Source organism: Podarcis liolepis (genome assembly GCF_965112155.1).
Source record: "Podarcis liolepis genome assembly, chromosome: 5".
Classification (NCBI taxonomy): Eukaryota; Metazoa; Chordata; class Lepidosauria; order Squamata; family Lacertidae; genus Podarcis; species Podarcis liolepis.
Window position 1 is genome coordinate 102,873,987 of NC_139556.1, and position 17,817 is coordinate 102,891,803.

At 52.7% G+C, this 17,817-nt stretch overlaps 1 protein-coding gene across 3 annotated transcripts in view; it reads right to left on the reverse strand.

Annotated features, from left to right (window-relative positions):
• Window positions 1-17,817, reverse strand: part of FGF12 (fibroblast growth factor 12) — a 214,658-nt gene that overhangs the window by 87,308 nt on the left and 109,533 nt on the right. Inside the window, exon 1 of one of the 3 annotated variants that reach the window (XM_083504592.1) lies at window positions 4,233-4,495. The exons of the other annotated variants lie outside the window; for them this stretch is intronic. Within the exon in view, the coding sequence (XP_083360718.1) occupies window positions 4,233-4,431 (199 nt within the window). The 5' untranslated portion in view covers window positions 4,432-4,495. Of the gene's footprint in view, window positions 1-4,232; window positions 4,496-17,817 lie in introns of those variants that run through there. 3 annotated transcript variants of the gene reach the window in all.

Consider the following 17,817-nt stretch of genomic DNA (forward strand, 5'->3'; position numbering starts at 1 on the left):
TTGACTTTGCTCCATCTGCTCCTTGCAGGCAGGGTGGGACCACACAAACAAGCACCCACCTTTCAGGGGCAGAGCACCTGCCTTGCCTAGAGGAGTCCCGGGTTCAGTTCCCCAGTTGGGAAGTCTCCCATAGGAAATCCTGGCCAGCTGCTGCCAGTCAGTGTGGACAACACTGAACTAGATCAGTGGCTCTCATTATGGGGGCATCCCTGTATCAGCTTCATCAGTTTTGCTGATTTAATTGAACTCAATGGCTAGAATCAGATTGTGAATAAATATGCAATTAACTGTCGCTGTCTCAAATTGCATTGTGTCACATTAGTGGGTCGTGCAAACCGCCGCTCTGAAATAATGCTTTTTCAATAGGGTACAGTAGGCGTAGGGGACACTGGGGGTGAGTTTATAGGTCCAAGGGGCCCCCCCACTAAGCTAGGTGGAGCACCAGTCTGACTCGGTATAAGGCCTGTTGGGTGAGTGAGAGAGAGCACTCGGTTAGTGCTTGAATTTGGCCAGACACGGCAGATATGAATTTCAGACAGCTCGGGGAAGTAAGCCAAGCTACATGCCAGTAGAGTGTGTGTGTGGGGGGAGAGAGAGAGAGAGAGAGAAGGGCCTCCCGACAGTTGAATCCCAAAAGGGTGCTGAGAGAGATTGGCTGCTGCCTATTCCAATAAGACGATTCACAAGTTCCTGTAATGATGTATCTGCAGACAGCGTGGTGTAGTGGTTAGAGCGTTGGACTAGGAACTGGGAGACCAGGGTTCTCGACCGTGAAGTTCTCCCTGGGTGATCTTGGGCCAGTCACTGGCTCTCAGCCTAGCCTACCTCTATGAAGAAAGGCGGCAACGTTTGGGACTTCTTCATTTAGAGAAAAGGCAAGGAAGAGGCGACACGACAGTTTATGAAATTCTGCCTGGCATGGAGAAAGCGGAGAGAGAAAAAGTTCTTCTCCATCTCTCCTAACGAGCTTGTGGATCTCCAGGGAAGCTGAATGGCGGAAGGTTAAGGCAGATAAAGGAAAATCCTTCATCACAGAATTAAACTATGGAACTCCCTGCCACAGGAGGCAGTGATGGCTAGAAACTTGGATGGCTGTAAGAGAGGAACAGGCACATTCACAAAGGAGAGGGCTATTAATTGGTACAAGCAATGAGGAGAGGGCTCTCATGTTTTCCCTTTGGGCGTCTGGTTGGCCCCTGTAAGAACAGGATGCTGGAGTGGATGAGCCAAGGGCCCAATCCAGCACAGGTTCTTGCCTAACTCCTTATGTTCTGTGGAGCACAGATTCCTTGTGAAATGGGAAGCGGAGGCGTGTGCATGCAAAGAGCTGGAGAACGTGTACTTCCTACTCCCCATGCGCTGTAGACATCCTCCCTCTCTGTTACATAAGGACAAATTCATTAGTGGAGGCCTGTAATGTCTGGTGCCGTCCACAGGGAAGAGTGCTGGGATGTCGGAGCCACGCTAGAAGCTCAGTGTGCAAACCCCTTTTCCAGCTCTTCACAAGATGTGCTTTCTGGGCTGACTTGAGCACCAGAGTCTGTGTCCGTTTCAATGCAACATCCCATTGCTCCGTCACACAGAGAGGAGCATCAGTAGTAGCACAGCTGGGGAAACCAGTGGCCAGAGCAAATCCTATGCCTGGACAGCCTTCCTTTTGAACCACTTGGCAGAGCCGAGGCTCTTGAGAGCAAGGAGGCAAACCTTTGGTGCCAATGGGCACGATTCGGGAAATGTGTCCTGTTCAAATCCGATTGACATGCAAGAGGAAGAAGGGACAGTGGATATTAGCAGGTAAAAAAAATAGTCCATTTTCGGGGGGAGGGTGTTATAAAGTCAGCCACATTTTGCTGCCACAGATCTGCCTGGGGTTAAAAACACCTGATAAATCTTTGGATCATCTATCAGGCTCCAGTCACTGAATGTTGGTTAAAAATCTGACATCTGGGAGCACAAAACACTATGGGTGTCTTTCAACTAAGGTTTACAGTGGTACTTCGGTTTAAGAACAGTCCTGTTTACAAATGATTTGGTTTAATAGCTCTGCAAAACCGGAGTAGTGTCCCAGTTTGAGAACTTTACCTCGGTCTAAGAATGGAATCCAAACGGTGGAAGGGCACCAGCAGCGGGAGGCCTCATTTGGGAAAGCACACCTCGGTTTGAGAACAGTTTTGGTTTAAGAACAGACTTCTGGAACGGATTAAGTTCGTAAACTGAGGTACCACTGTACTGTAGAACAGACTGCCTTGGATGGTGGTTGACTCTCCTTCCTTGGAGGTTTTTAAGTAGAGGTTGGGTGGCCATTGGTCATGTATGATCTAGTTAAAGTTCCTGCGTTGCAGAGGGTTGGACTAAATGACCCCTGAGGTTCCTTCCAACTCTACAATTCTGTGATTCTATGAAAAACAATGACAAGCCAATATCCCGCACCCCACAAACACATTTAAAAGCCCATGCAATGTTAACCAGGGTTAGAAACTGAGATATTTAAGCTGGGTGCCAAATGTCTCCTTAAACCAGCCAAAACAGGATGCCTAGTTGCCATTTGGGGCCCAGGCAGCTCGAAAGTCACATTTTTCAATACGACTTTAGGGTTCCTGAAATTCATTGTGATTGCGCAGATAAAACGTAATGGATAGAATTCCACAGGACATTTTGCTAACGTGAGACAACAGAAGAGCCCAAGATCCCCAGGTAGGCAGCTCCAGGTGGTGGAGACGTCCAGGTGTCATCCTGCCACACAGTCATCTTCACTTGGGCAGATAGCCAGGTGTAAAATGCCCTTGGCACCTGGTGAATTTCAGACACTGATGTTCATCAACCAAACTCCTGGTTATAGAGAAATGGTGCCCAAAAAACACGCCGTGAAGGTGCCAGGTGAGTCTCCCTGGGGAGAGCGTCCCACAAGTGGGGAGTCACCACAGAAAAGGCCCCTTCTCCTGCTGCTGCCGCCCTCCGGAAGGGAGGGCGATGAAGATGGGCCTCCGGTGATAATTGCAGGCCCGGGTCAGTTCCGCACACTTGACCCAAGTACCTGTGAGCATTACAGCTAGAAGAGAACGGATTTTGCTCCCTGTGGTTCAAAGCATATACGGACTGGGAGGAAATAAGGACCCTACATCTTTTAGTTACTGTAAGAGCAGAACCAGAAGTGGGGGGGCGGGCAGGACTTGCTGGAAACCACCTGAATCCAGAATAAAAGGCTGCAATGTGGGACAATTAATCTGGGAACTGTTATGCAAATGCAGCAAGGGAAAAAATTAAAAGGGAAAAGGGAAGAGCTTTCAAAATATGAAGAAAAGTGGGGGGGGGGGGAGGCAGCCCTGAGCCTGGGAGAAATTCAGGGATCAATCTACCACCAATGATCTGACTTATTATATGTTGAAATTGCTTATCATGTTTTGGGGTGTTTTTTTTGGGGGGGGCTGCATTTCAAAGTCCTTTATAAGCTACCTTTGAAGGATCCGTATTCTGACAGACAGGCTGCAAATAATAATGGTAACAAGCTGCACAATATCCACAGACATCCCTGCTGTGGTGCTGCCTATGAGGGAGCGCTCTGCACTTGCGCAGGAGAACTCTTGCCACCCTCCCTGCCTCAGATGCTGCGGGCCTGGCTCCTAGTATTGAAAATCAACACCCGGGAAACACAGCCCCTGGGTCTGCCTTCTAAATGGGGGTTTGCAGTTCTTAAGTGGCACTCTGCACATGCTCAGTTTATTTGCTTTTCGTCACAATGGCAATAGGAGGGGGCAGCCTAAGCCTGAATTCCAGTTGGTGTGGGGCAAAGAGCAAGAGACAGACGTCAAGCCCTGCTTACGGGCACCCCAGAGGCATTCAGCTGCACCCTGTGGCAGGACTCCTGGCCCCACCTTAGTCGCAGTCAGAGTGGCATCAAAAGGTAAAAGCTTCATATGTGGCAGCTAGGTCTATAAATGCCTAATAGCTCTGGTGGATAAACAGAGCTCCAGGTTTAGGGACAGTCTACCTCGGTTGCCGATCTGTCGAGGTGGAGCTGGACAGCACCTTGCAAACTGCGAGGAACCAGGCGCTGAGCTAAGAGGACTCACGGCCTGGACTGCTCAAAACAAGGGAAGCACTCTGCACATGCCCCGAGGCCCCCCTGCAAGGGCAATCCCCGGGAGCACCCGCACTCCCTCAGCACACGCCCAGGGTCGCTGCTTCTGGGTCTGGCCCCCCAGGGCGCCCGCCCGCCCGCGGCAGCTACTGACCTGGTCTCCGCCGGACGTGCCTCTTCCTGCCGCTGCAGAAGCGGACCTTGCTGAAGACGCCCAAGACGTGCCTCTCGCAGAGGGAGCGGCCGTCCTTGCTGGGGCTGGAGCGGCGCTTGGAGGCGGACACGCGGTCGCTGTTGGACTCGCGGGCCTGCCGCTTCTGCCGGATCAGCGAGCTGGCGATGGCCGCGGCCATGGCCGGACGGGGCGGGCGGCGGCGGCGGCGGCGGCAGCAGCAGTCACAGGCCGCTAGCCCTCATCGCCCGCTCGACGGCTCCCCATCTTCGGCGCAAGCCCCCCACCCCGAAAGTCCGGGCCCCCAGCAGAGACCCCCTGCTCCTCTCCGCCTCCCCCCCAGCCCAGAGGCTGGGGGGAAAAGACGCCTCTGCTCGCCTCCCTCCCGCGCTGCCTCCGCTCGGGGGAAGGTCCGACGGCAGGGGCTCTCCGTCGGCAGGCTGGCCAGGCGCCTTGTCCAGGGCCCCGACGCCCCTCCGGAACCTCGCGCCTCTCCAGATGCGAGCCCCGCAACAGCTGGCCGCTCCAGGGCCCGCGCGGCTTTGGCACGAAGGGACGGTCCTCGTTGCGAAGCGAGCGAGAGAAAGGGATACAAAACCCGGCTGGCAAATGTTGGGCGTGGAGGGGGGGAGGAGTGGAGGTTCTCCAGAGCCCTGCCTCAGTATCCCCCCGCGGGTCCCGAGGCCCAGCGGTGCATCACGAGGAGGAGGAGGAATGTGGGTCCGACGGGGCGGCTGCGGCTGCTGCTGCTCCCTGCGATGCTCTGGCCGCCTCTGCGCGGGGGTCTCCGGCGTCGGGGCCTCGCGGGAATCTCATTTCTGAGCTGCCGGACCCCAGAGGCGCCGGCGGAGCCCCCCTCATGCCCCCCGCTCCGTCCGGGACCCGTCCAGCGAGGCCTTTCGCAGTGTCGACGTCGGCTGGGAAGACGAAAGAGGCGCCGTCTGTCTCCACGCTCGGGGACCGCGCGGAGGGCGGGCGGAGGAGGGGGGGCGAAGGCGGGCTCTCTCAGGCTCCCGCCCCCCGTCGCCGCCGCCTCCTCCTCCTCTCCGTCGGCGGCGGCGCTGCAGCTGCCTCGTGGCCCCCGCTGCGGCCCGCCGGTCCCCGGGCCAGCCACATAGCTCCGCGACGGCCTCGCTCAGCTTCTCCGGCGGCCCATGGCGCCACGAGGGACCCGGGGGCGGCGAAGCCCCCTTCCTCCTCTTCTTCTGGGCTGCCCGGGAGCCGCCCCCACCGGCGAGGCGCTCAGGGGCTGCCCGGGGGCCGGACAGCAGCCGCGGCCGCCCGGGCTGCCATCTCCCCTCCCCGAGGAGGCGGTTTCGCGGCGGGTCCTGGGTCCCGACCCGGCGGAGCAGCGGCGCGCGGAGAATGGGAGCCTCTTCGGAGGCAGCCGGTGGCGGCGGCGGCGGCGGCACCAGCAGCCTCGCCTCCCTCCCCGCTTCTACGCAATCCTACGTGACCGAGGTTTGGATGAGAGGCTCGCCCGGGCGGAGGAGAGACCACTGCGGGCGCCGCTGATTCGACGGCTCGCCGGGGGACAGCAGGAGGGGCTCGCTGGCTGGCTGGCTGGCTGGCTGGCTCGCAGCCCCGGCACCTCTTTCCCCCGCGCTGCTCCGAGGAGGATGCGCTCGGCGCTCGCCAACGCGGGAGGCTGACCAACGCATCGAGGACTGCGGGGGGGGGGGAGGGAATCCCAGGCCCCGCAACGGACTGCGGGGCTGGACCCCTGGAGCGGAGCCAGGAGGCGATAAGAGCACCAGAAGAGCTTGCAGGATGAGGCCAATGGCATCTCACAGCGGCTGAAACCACCAGCGGCAGCGGCAGCTGCTCTCCTCTCGCCTCCTGCGGTTTCTGGCAACTGGTGTTTAGCAGCCTTGCTGCCTTCAATTTTTGACAATGTCGCCGGGCCATTAAAAAACAAGGGGTGGGGGTCACTGGGTTTGAGGTGCCTTGAAAAGGCGACGATCCACCTGCTGGTTGCAGAGAATGGAGCCTCCCCACCCAGGGGCAGTCTACCTCTGAATGGGGTTCTTGCAAAAGGGAAGGGCTGTTTCTTTCATGCCAGTTGCTGGAAGCTACAGGAGGGGAGAGTTGTGCTCTTTGTGCTCCAATCCTGCTTGCGGGTTTCCCATTGGGGCTCTGTGAGAACAGGAGGCTGGACTCCAGGTGGGCCATTGGCCTGATCCAGGAAATTCTGATGTCCCTCCTCAGGGATGCTGCCCCTCTGCAGCCTCCCAGTTTACTCTGCCCCCTTCCTTAAGGAGATCAATCTGGGAAAACAGGATGCGCTGCCTAGGGAATCAACCCTGCCGGGGGGGGGGTGTCGCTCACCACCCTTATAAATGCTTCTGTCCTTTGTGTGTGGCTTGTTGAAGCTGCCTCACTGGGGACACTCTGCAGGTGCCTAGGAGCACACCCCTCTGACATGCTCACGCGTGCAAGCACAAGCGCCCACAGATGCTCAGAGGCCCTCGGCTTTGGGAAGCTTTTCATGCTAGGCCCCCAAAGGGGACTTTCACACAATTACTGAAGCCCCCCCCCCCTTCTAACTGTATGTGGACCAATGAACAGGGCACAGGGAAAGGATTGCTTTAAAAAGTAATTTTATGACCTGTTCCAGCACATTTAGGTTGCTTTACAGGCCCTGCGCATGGAAGGACTGGTTTTCAGCATCACTTGAGTGACAGCCAAGCCCTGCCTTGGTATTTGAGAAGGCAGTCGTCTTAATGAATCGCCCCAGTGGGGGCTCATCTCAGTCCAGAATGCTGCTTCGTAAAAGGGTATAAGAACATAAGAACAGCCCTGCAGGATCAGGCCAATGTGGGGGATCACCTAATTCAGAATCCTGTTCTCACAGGAGCCAAGCAGATGCGGCAATGGGAAATTTGCAAGCAGGATTAACTCTTCCCTCCTGTGGTTTCAGGCAACTGGGATTCAGAAGCACAGTGAATTTGTCAAATCTTTTAAATCCAGCCAGGTTCATGAACATCACTGTCTCCTGTGGCAAGGAGTTCCACACTTTAACTGTACTGCTTTCTTGCGTCTTTCCTGAATCTCCCAACATTCGACTACACTGGAGGTCAATGAGTTCTAGGGTTTGCAAAGAAATATTTTTTTAAAAAAAACAACTATCCACTTTCCCTGTGCTTTGCATTATTTCACAAACTTCTGTCGTGTTCCCTCTTCCCTTCCTTCCCTCTAAACTGTTGTGTGTGTGCTGCTACCAGGGTGGCACAGAAGGGAGTTGTGAGGCTACCATTTGACTGGTCATTACAACTCCTCTCTCTCCACTGAGCCGCTGCAGCCCAGTTCGTATCTGATTTCACCACCCTAAACCGATAAAAGCTACGTCTGCATTATTTATCCATTTTCCTCTGCTGGCTTAAGTTGCTGTGAGGCAGGAGGGGATTGGATGAAGTGCAAAGCATGAAAAGGGAGGCTGTGGGATAGATCCTGGTTGACCGGAGCCCAGAGGGGGGAAAGGAAACATGTGCCATGGAGATGGGAAAGTGAGCAGAAAAATAACATAGCCACCAAGAGCAGGACCTCCATTGTTCCACCCTGAGGTCCCCTGCAGAAGGTCAAGGCCAGGCAGGAAGCAGGCTGTAGAAAAGCCATGCCTGCCCCTCTTCCCAGGTGCTGTGTTCAGTTCTGCTCATCTCCCTCACCTCAGAAAGGATGTAGCAGAGTCGGAAAAGTAGGGCAACCAAGGGTGGCGCTGTGGGTTAAACCACAGAGCCTAGGACTTGCCGATCAGAAGGTCGGCTGTTCAAATCCCCACAATGGGGTGAGCTCCTGATGCTCGGTCCCTGCTCCTGCCAACCTAGCAGTTCTAAAGCACGTCAAAGTGCAAGTAGATAAATAGGTATCGCTCCAGCGGGAAGGTAAACGGCGTTTCCGTGTGCTGCTCTGGTTCGCCAGAAGCAGCTTAGTCCTGCTGGCCACATGACCCGGAAGCTGTACGACGGCTCCCTCGGCCAATAAAGCGAGATGAGCGCAGCAACCCCAGAGTCTGCCATGACTGGACTTAATGGTCAGGGGTCCCTTTACCTTTACTAGGGCAACCTAAACAGTCAAGGGGTTGGAGCCCCTCCCCTATGAGGAAAAGCTTCCCCATTTGGGACCTCTTAGTTCAGAGAAAAGGCAGAAAGAGGCGATAGGACAGTAGTTTATAAAACTGCACAAGGCAAGGAGGAAGCGGAGAGGGAAAATGCTTCCTCTTGGAACACTAGAATTTGTGGGCATCGAATGAACGCCGGAAAAACCCAGGACAGAGAAAAGAAAGGACTTCTTCAGGCAGCTCATAATTAGACTGTGGAACTCCCTGCCACTGTAGACCCTGATAGCCACCAACCAAGATGGCTTTAAAAGTGGATTAGACAAATTTGCGGAGAAGGCTGCAGATGGCCCCTAGCCAGAAATGCTTCTGAATGCCAATTGCTGGGAACTGCAGGAGGGGAGAGTTCCTCTTGCGCTCAAATCCTGCTTGTCGGTTTCCCAGGTTGGCCCCTGTGAGAGCAGGCTGCTGGACTAGAGGGGACCCCTTTGGCCTGGCCCAGCAGACATGTTCTCAGCCATTGACCTGCTACTCTCACATCAAGAAGGAGGGACGATTGCTGCCTGTCTCTCTCAGCCTCAAGCCTTCTCCACCCTTTGTCTTACAGCAGCCCTGTCCTACCTCAGAAGGTTGTTGTGAGGAGCGCTGCTATAATGGCATGTGAGGTGCTCTGAGCACTCCAAAGGGCCGTGCAAATGCAAATGTTTTTATGGCTTTGTGATCTGTATTGACAGTATCCACAAACGACACGTTCCAGGCCAAAAGGCATGATTAACCTCACAAATGAAAGTTCCCTAACTTTGCTAATGGCCAATCTGCAATTTAATTTAAGTGCTTGTTTCTCCGCCTGATTTATGAGCCTGCCCCGTCATCAAGACCATTCCAGCAGCGTAAAACACACAATAAAAATTACAGATACCAACATTTTCAGCAACGCAAAACAAAGAACATTTATAAAGAGCTGGGGGGAAGTCAGTCTCTCCCAGAGCCACAGCTCAGTGGCAGGACACACACACTGCTTGCAGAAGAGCCCAGGTGAAATTCCTCATGGCATCTCCGGGCAGGGCTAGGAAAGGCTCCCCCTCTGGTACCCTGGAGAGATGCTACCAGCCAGTGCAGACAATACTGAGCTAAATGGACCAACAGTCTGACTTTGTACGAGACGGCTTCCTCTGTTCCTAGTCTCAACTGGCAGACTAGCTTAAAGGTAAAGGTAAAGGGACCCCTGACCATTAGGTCCAGTCGTGACCGACTCTGGGGTTGCAGCGCTCATCTCACTTTATTGGCCGAGGGAGCCGGCGTACAGCTTCCGGGTCATGTGGCCAGCAGGACTAAGCCGCTTCTGACGAACCAGAGCAGCGCACGGAAACGCCGTTTACCTTCCCGCCAGAGCGGTACCTATTGATCTACTTGCACTTTGACGTGCTTTTGAACTGCTAGGTTGGCAGGAGCTGGGGCCGAACAATGGGAGCTCACCCCATTGCAGGGATTCGAACTGCCAACCTTCCGATCAACAAGCCCTAGGCTCTGTGGTTTAACCCACAGTGCCACCCGCGTCCCTGGCAGACTAGCTTAGGTTCTCCTTAAAAGCCTGGGCAAAGAGATGCCTCTGTAACTGGTGTGAAAACATAGTCCACAGTAGCATCAGACACAGGTCAGTCCAAAGATAGGAGCCACCACGGAGAAGACCCTGTCAGGCCCATATTTGGGCCTTTATATGTCCACAGCTTGGCTTGGGCTCAGAAATACATTTGCAAGCAGTGCAGGATCTTTGGAGCTGCTGTACAACAGTTGCCAAATCTGCGAGGCTGTATGCATTGTCCCTGTTGTTCCAACTGTACTTTTGGAAATCTCTTTTAAAAAAATAAATGCAAAAGTTCTTCTTGTTTGTTTACTAAAGTCGCACTTTTGTGCAAATCCGGAGATCTTTGCAGAGAGGCTGTCAGTGACAGGGAAGAGCCTGCTAATGGGCAAAGTGGGGAATAGTCCTGCCAAGATTTTGACACCCCCACCCCCATTAAAAAAAACTCTCCAAAACCATGGTTCAGTCTTCCTCCTCTCAGCCCCAATGCTACCAATACATTTTCAGTGGCTAAGAAGCTCAATAGATGTTTATGCCAATCACCTCTGCTTAAAAAGTAAAGGTAAAGGGACCCCTGACCATTAGGTCCAGTCGTGACCGACTCTGGGGTTGCGGCGCTCATCTCGCTTTATTGGCCGAGGGAGCTGGCGTACATGTGGCCAGCATGACTAAGCCGCTTCTGGCGAAGCAGAGCAGTGCATGGAAACACTGTTTACCTTCCGGCCAGAGCGGTACCTGTTTATCTACTTGCACTTTGACGTGCTTTCAAACTGCTAGGTGGGCAGGAGCTGGGACCGAGCAATGGGAGCTCACCCCGTCGCGGGGATTCAAACTGCCGACTGACCTTTTGATCAGCAAGTCCTAGGCTCTGTGGTTTAACCCACAGCGCCACCCGCATCCCTTGACCTCTGCTTAGCCAGTCATAAATATCACAAGCAGCAGATATTTAAAAAACAAAGACTTGAAAAAACCAAATGAGGAACTATCTGGTATAGAAAGGGCTTGGAATAAGGCAGGAGCAGGGCTTGCCCTTTCCTCAAACTTATTCTCTCTCAGATGCTAAACCAGGACAAACCTCAAAAGCACAGGAAATTAATTCAGGAGGGTCAGACAGCCTTATGACCACCCATCCTATACAGTGCTCATAAGAGTCTTGCTCTTTCTGAAGGTGTTGGGGACGCTTAGGCTGGAGAAGAGAAGACCGACAGGAGATTTGACAGCCGTCTTCAAATATCTGAAGGGCTGCCCCATGGAAGGCGGAACCAGCTTCCTTCCCCCTGATCCGGAGGGAAGGACCTGAACCAGCGGATTCAAATGCCAAGGAGATTCCAACTCAACATCTTGAAGAACTTTCTGATGGCAAGAGCTGGAAAGGGCTCCCTGGGAAGGTGGTGGACTCTCCTTCCTAAGAGGTTTCCAAACAGAGGTTGGACAGCCATCTGCCAGGGATGCTTTAGCTGAGATACTTGCATGGCAGGGGGTTGGACTAGATGACCCCCAGGGTCCCTTCCCACTCTGCGGTTCTATGAGGAAGCCCTCCTGCGTGCTGGCAATGTGAACCATGTGGCCTCCCTGGGCATCCCACCAGGTCTGTGTTCTGCCAGCCTCCTCTAATGTGTGTTGGGAGTCCACAGGCACTTCTGCAGGGCACATCGGAGTAATCAGCATGATAATAATAATAATAATAATAATAATAATAATAATAATTTATTTATACCCCATCCATCTGGCTGGGTTTCTCCAGCCACTGTTGGCAGCTTCCAACACAATATTAAAATAAAGTAATGCATCAAACATTAAAAGCTTCCCTAAAGAGGGCTGCCTTCAGATGTCGTCTAAAAGTCTGGTAGTTCTTCTCTTTGACATCTGACGGGAGGGCGTTCCACAGGGCAGGCGTCACCACCGAGAAGGCCCTCTGCCTGGTTCCCTGTAACCTCACTTCTCGCAGTGAGGGAACTACCAGAAGGCCCTCAGCGCTGGACCTCAGTGTCTGGGCAGAATGATGGGGGTGGATACGCTCCTTCAGATATACTGGACCAAGGCCGTTTAAGGCTTTAAAAGTCAGCACCAACACTTTGAATTGTGCTCAGAAATGTACAGATGGAATCTCACAATCACTGGGCACGCAACACACCCAATCCCTAAGGACGAGGCAACTCCTCCTGTAAGACCACCAGAAGGGCCTGCTGGGAAGAACCAGAGAGCAGGACCTGAGCACCAGAGCAACTTTCCCCTCCTGCGTTCTCCAGCCACTGGCATTCAGAGGCATCCCTGCCTGTAACTGTGGAGGCAGAGCATAGGCTGGAAGAGTTTCTTAAATGCAACGTCGCTTTAAAAATATCCACAGCTCTAAATGAATCAAAGGCGGCTTCACACACAGCCCCCTGCCCTCCTTGGCTCCATCCCATAATGGCTAGCAATGCGCACACACCATTTTCACATCCAGCCCACAGCACTCTGGTTTTTTTGGGGGGGAAGCCCCCGCATCTTTGGGGGAAACCCCTGGTTCCACCTGCGCTTGTCAGAGCCGCTCATGAGCTCAGCCTTCCCCATTGTCAAGGATGCTTATTAAGCAGAAACAAGAGCAGCGCTTTATGTTTTATTAATATTTCACCCTCTGCAAGGCAGCCCCCTCTTGCATGCAGCCAGATAATTAAAATTCATGTAGCTTCGGCACTCCTGGGCGTCTCTGTGTGGGAGGAAGGATTTTGAAAGAGGCATGGGCAAACCCTGAAATTACAGCATTTTAACTGTCTCCCGGCCACTGAGTTTCCGCAGCGTTTGGTTCAGAGAGCTTGACAACAAAGAATTCAACGCTGCTTGGAGAAAAGGCATCCTCTGGAGCAGCGGCAGAGTCTGGGAACTCCCACAGAGACACGCCAGGCACTCTCTTTACATCACCTCTTTACCTTTGCGGCCTTTGACCCAGAGAGAGAAAATTTTGGAACCACCCTATTCTTGTGACTATAACTGGTTTTAAACTGTTTTTTAAATTGCTGCAACCTGCTCTGCTTGCAGGCTTGTCATTGAGTCATCCGGGTGGTCACCGTGAGAGTAGGATGCTGGATCGGATTGGGCCCCATTTGGCCTGATCCAGCTAGGGAGCTTTCAGGGGCTGACTTGATAACTGTGGGGAAACCCACAAGCAGGATTCAAACACATGATCAATACTTTCCCTTCCTGTGGTTTCCAGCAACTGGGATTCAGAAACATTGCAGCCTCCAGCTGTGGAAAGAGCACAACCCTAGTTGTCACCCAGCCCTCTCCGCCAGGGGCTGCTCTGCAGTGCTTCCCCAACGCTACGGCATCATTGCCATCTTTAGGGGGATTCTTACATTACAACGCAACGCAGATGAGACGCACAACATTGATGGCATGACAAGTGACAGGGTTTTGGCAGGGAACTATGGAACGTGCACCACCTGGAGACGGAGAGGTATGTCCACTCTGCAAAGTTCGCAGGTGCAAATAGTATCGAAAGCGGGATTGCACATAACTGCCCTGCTACCATCCTGGGCGCAAACCATCCTAAATGCACAACAAACAGGACCTCTGGAGTTCCTGGGCTGCTTCATTCGGAGGAAGCCCAATTTATGGCACTGCTCCCCTTTTGCAATCAGCAGTTAATATTTCAGCAGCCAAGGCTCTCTTGTTTGAAGAGAATAGGCTGTTCCCTCACCAGGGTATTCATTAGCCAGTGCTGGGTCCCTTCAAAACAAGCCTGGCCCACTGAGGATTACAGCAGAAAGGCGCTTGGCTGCAGCGTAAAGCAAACAGCACCAAAACAACTGTGCAGAGAGCCCAGAAGAGACAAACTTTGGAGACTGCATGTGTGATGGAGAGATCCTTTCAGAAGCCGGAGAAAAGGGTTTCTGCCTGACAACAGGAGTTTTCATTTCCCTTGAGTGACTTTTCATCACCTAAATCAAAGAGAGGTGCGGTGCAATGAAGCTTCGGCCAGCTGAGAGGCAATTTCGGGAGCCTGGGAATGAGACTGTCAGGCCACATTTTCCTTCAAGGAAGTGCAATTGGGTTCATACCTCCCCCCCAAACAGCATCTTGTTTTCACAAAATATCTGCTGCAGAGGAAAGTCTGATTAAGTCGAAAGGCAGAGGACAAACACTATTTGCAAAAAAGGAGGCAGGAGGGGTGGACACAAACTTCTTTGCACAAATGCCAAAGGCTGCCTGGAATCACTGCTGCCCATGGAGGGGGGCACTCTTGGGTGCGGGGAGTGCACAGAATGGCACAAGGCCACAGAGGTGGTCTGCAAAGGTTGCAGGGGCTGAATGGGGGCCTCGTATTCTCATGGCTTTCAGAAAGGAGCAAGGAACTTCTTGGAGGAGATCTGGCAATGGCTGTTAGGCATGATGAGCCTCCAGGCTCAGGGGAAGTCAACCTCTGACTGACTGTGTGGCATGTAGCATAAGAACCTAAGAACATTACCAGGAGCCCTGCGGGGCCAGGCCAATGGACCGTCCAGTCCAGAATCCTGTTCTTATAGGAGCCACTCTGATGCCTCTATTGGCGAACCTGCAAGCAGGATCTGAGAACAAGAGCTCTCACTCTTCCCTCGGTTCTCAACAGATGGAATTCATCCTCTCTGTGGAGGCAGACCAGAGCCATCCTGGCTAGTAGCCATCAACATCTCTCTCCTCCATGAAGTCGTCTAATCCTGTCTTAAAGCCATCTAAGCTGCTTCCTGTGGGAGGGAGTTCCACACTTCCAACTACAAGCTCCGTAAAGGAGGACATTCTTTTATCTGTACTGAATCTTCCAACATTCAGCTTTATTGGCTATCTACAAGTTCTGGGAGGGATGCAGGGTGGTGCTGTGGGTTAAACCACAGAGCCTAGAACTTGCTGATCAGAAGGTCGGTGGTTTGAATCCCTGCGACGGGGTGAGCTCCCATTGCTCGGTCCCTGCTCCTGCCCACCTATCAGTTCGAAAGCACATCAAAGTGCAAGTAGATAAATAGGTACCACTCCGGCGGGAAGGTAAACGGCGTTTCCGTGTGCTGCTCTGGTTCGCCAGAAGCGGCTTAGTCATGCTGGCCACATGACCCGGAAGCTGTACGCCAGCTCCCTCGGCCAGTAAAGCGAGATGAGCGCCACAACCCCAGAGTCAGCCACGACTGGACCTAATGGTCAGGGGTCCCTTTATGTTTACCTTACAAGTTCTGGTATTATGAGAGGACTTTTCTCTACCCATTTTCTCCATGCCAAGCATGATTTTACAAAATTCTGTCATGTCACCTCCAGCCACCCTCTCATGTCATCGAAAGCCAAACACTTCCTCTGTGGCATAAAACGGTTCTCACTCAGAGTGGACCTTCAGCTATTTCTCCTATGTTCCAAATGAGAGGTGGTAAACTGAATTCTGTTGCCAACTTTATTATTATTATTATTATTATTATTATTATTATTATTATTATTATTATTGACTCCTGCTCCTATCCTTTAAGATCAGCTTGACTGGCAACTGCGGGGAGGGGAGGGGAGCAATGCTGTAAAAAGCCTCACCGCTAATGACTGCACTCAGAGCTGCTGCAGAAGACACAAAAGCAGCCCTTTGCCCAATCAGCTGGCAACTCAATCCTTCTCTGACTCAGGGCGGGGGGGGGGGGCAGTGGCATTTCTTAAGCCAAAGAGATCTGACCTGGGACATGAGAGCATCCGGCCCACTCAGTGTCTCAGCATCCCAGTCCCAGCCAACAGGCTTCTTGCTCCTCTGTGGAAGAAAACAGCTTCCCAAAGGTGATCAATTTAAAGCCAGAGAGAGGGCTCCTGAGTGCCTTCCAGGGTAATGGGGAGGCTTAATTAAGGAAATGCTGGCCTGGCGGTTTGGGATACTCTAATCCGTGGCCCCAGGGCTGCGCCAAGGAACTGAGCCAGCTCTGGGATGCTTGGAATGAGAGGCGTCTGGCTACAGGAGGAGACACTCAAGACGCCACTTCTCCACGTGGAAGAGTCTCTCGCTGGAGGCTCCTTCCAACCCGCGTTTGCTCAGCAGAAGGGGAGGCCGGAGGGAAGCGCAGGCTGAGCGCAGCCGCAGGTGACTTATCAGTCTCAGCCACAAGCCATGTTTTGCCTGCGGAAGCCAAAAGGACGGGGTCACAGCTGGGAGAGGCAGACAGGAGGAGATGGGACCAAAATGAAAAGCCACATAGCAGAGCACTTGAGAGATTGTGGGGAGGCTGTCTGAGGAGCAGGCTCTCCAAACGGCCCATTGCCAACTTCTGGTGTGCAGAAGTCAAAACCGAAACATCCAGGGGCAGTAAAACAGTCTCCCTTACATGCTTGCTTTCTGCATGCAGGGAGGCTACCACTCCCTGCCTAAAACAATGCACGACACAATTCCATGTGCAGACCTGCAGTGCATCTTGAAATCATACCATCCAGGAAACTGTATGATCATAGAGTTGGTGGGGAAGATTTAGCCCAGCCCCTGAAATGCAAGACTGTACAACGACTGTACAAAGTGGTCCCAAGATGCAACCCTCAAACACCTTTCAGCACCCAAGAAATTAACAGAGGGAGCTGCCTGCTACAGACACAGAGCCTCAGACGAAGGAAATTCTGCGCTAGGGATCGTTAGAAAAGGATTTGAAAATGAAACCGCTGCTTTTGTAATGCCATCACACGACTCTGCGGTGTGACCGCATTTGGAACACTGTGCACCGTTCTGGTTGCCTCGTCTCAAAAAGGATATTGTAGCGCTGCTGGAAAAGGTTTTAGACAAGGGCAGCCACAAGGATCAAGCTGGAGTGACCCTCCTGTCAGGAAAGGTTGCAGCATTTGTGATTTTTTAGTTTAGAGAAAAGGAGAGAATGAGGCAACATGATAGAAGTTTGTAAAGTTGTGCATGGCATGTGGACAGAGAAATGTTTTTCTCCCTGTTTCCTAACACTAGAAGTTGTGGACACCCAAGGAAGTCGAAGGTTGGAAGATTTCAGGGTGGATAAAAGGAAGTCCTTCTTTACGCAGCGCAGAGTTAAACTGTGGAACTCTCTCCCACAGGTCGTGATGACCACAGACATGGATGGATTCATTAGAAGATTGGACAAATTCAAGGAGCAGGAGCGGGCGATTGATGGGTACTAGCCCAGGATGGATCTCTCAGCAAGAGAGCATAGCCTAGTGACCTGCCCACCCTGCTGGGTCTGGATATTTCCCAGAATATCCCTCAGCAGAAGCAGGAAAAACGGAAGGTGTTTGGTTTAAGGGCAAAGTTCTGCTGTCTTCTAAGGCACAATGCTGCCCCCTTGTGGCTCTAAGAGTCCCTGTCCCGAGTCTTGCTCTAGGAAAAGATCTCATTCGTCCTGACCTACCTGTGCACAGCTAGCATGGAGGTTATGCCTGGTCTTCACTGAGTGTGCTTTCTGAGTTCTTTGTGGGAAGGTTACATGACGATGAAGAATCAGCCGGCACCCATCCTGACTTGCTTTGTGGGGTGTTTGCATGTCTGCCAGTGAGAGATTCATCCTTCCCCTCATTTATGAAAAGTCCTCTTTTTTAAAAGTGTATGGTTGTACTATGGAAACAGAATGATTTAATATAAATTTCCATCACGAGGTGGACACCCCCCCCCAAAAAAAAAGATGCTTGGCAGGCTGGAGTTGACCTTGGGCTGATCACCATGTATGTGACACATAAACCATTTTGAGACACCATCGCTGCATGCATGCGGAAGTCAGAAATGCAGATTTAAGAGACATGCATTTGTAAGAACATTGCCTGCTGAATCAGGCCAAAGGAGGCCCATCCAGTCCAGAATCCTGTTCTCGCAGTGACCAAACAGGTGCCCAGTAAGATAAAGTAAGGTAAAGGCTTTGAAGACACTCGAACTCAGGATGCAAGGGGAAAACGTGCTAGGAGGAAGGCATGCTTGGCAAACCCTTACCGTGATCAACTCCCTTCTGGAAACCCAT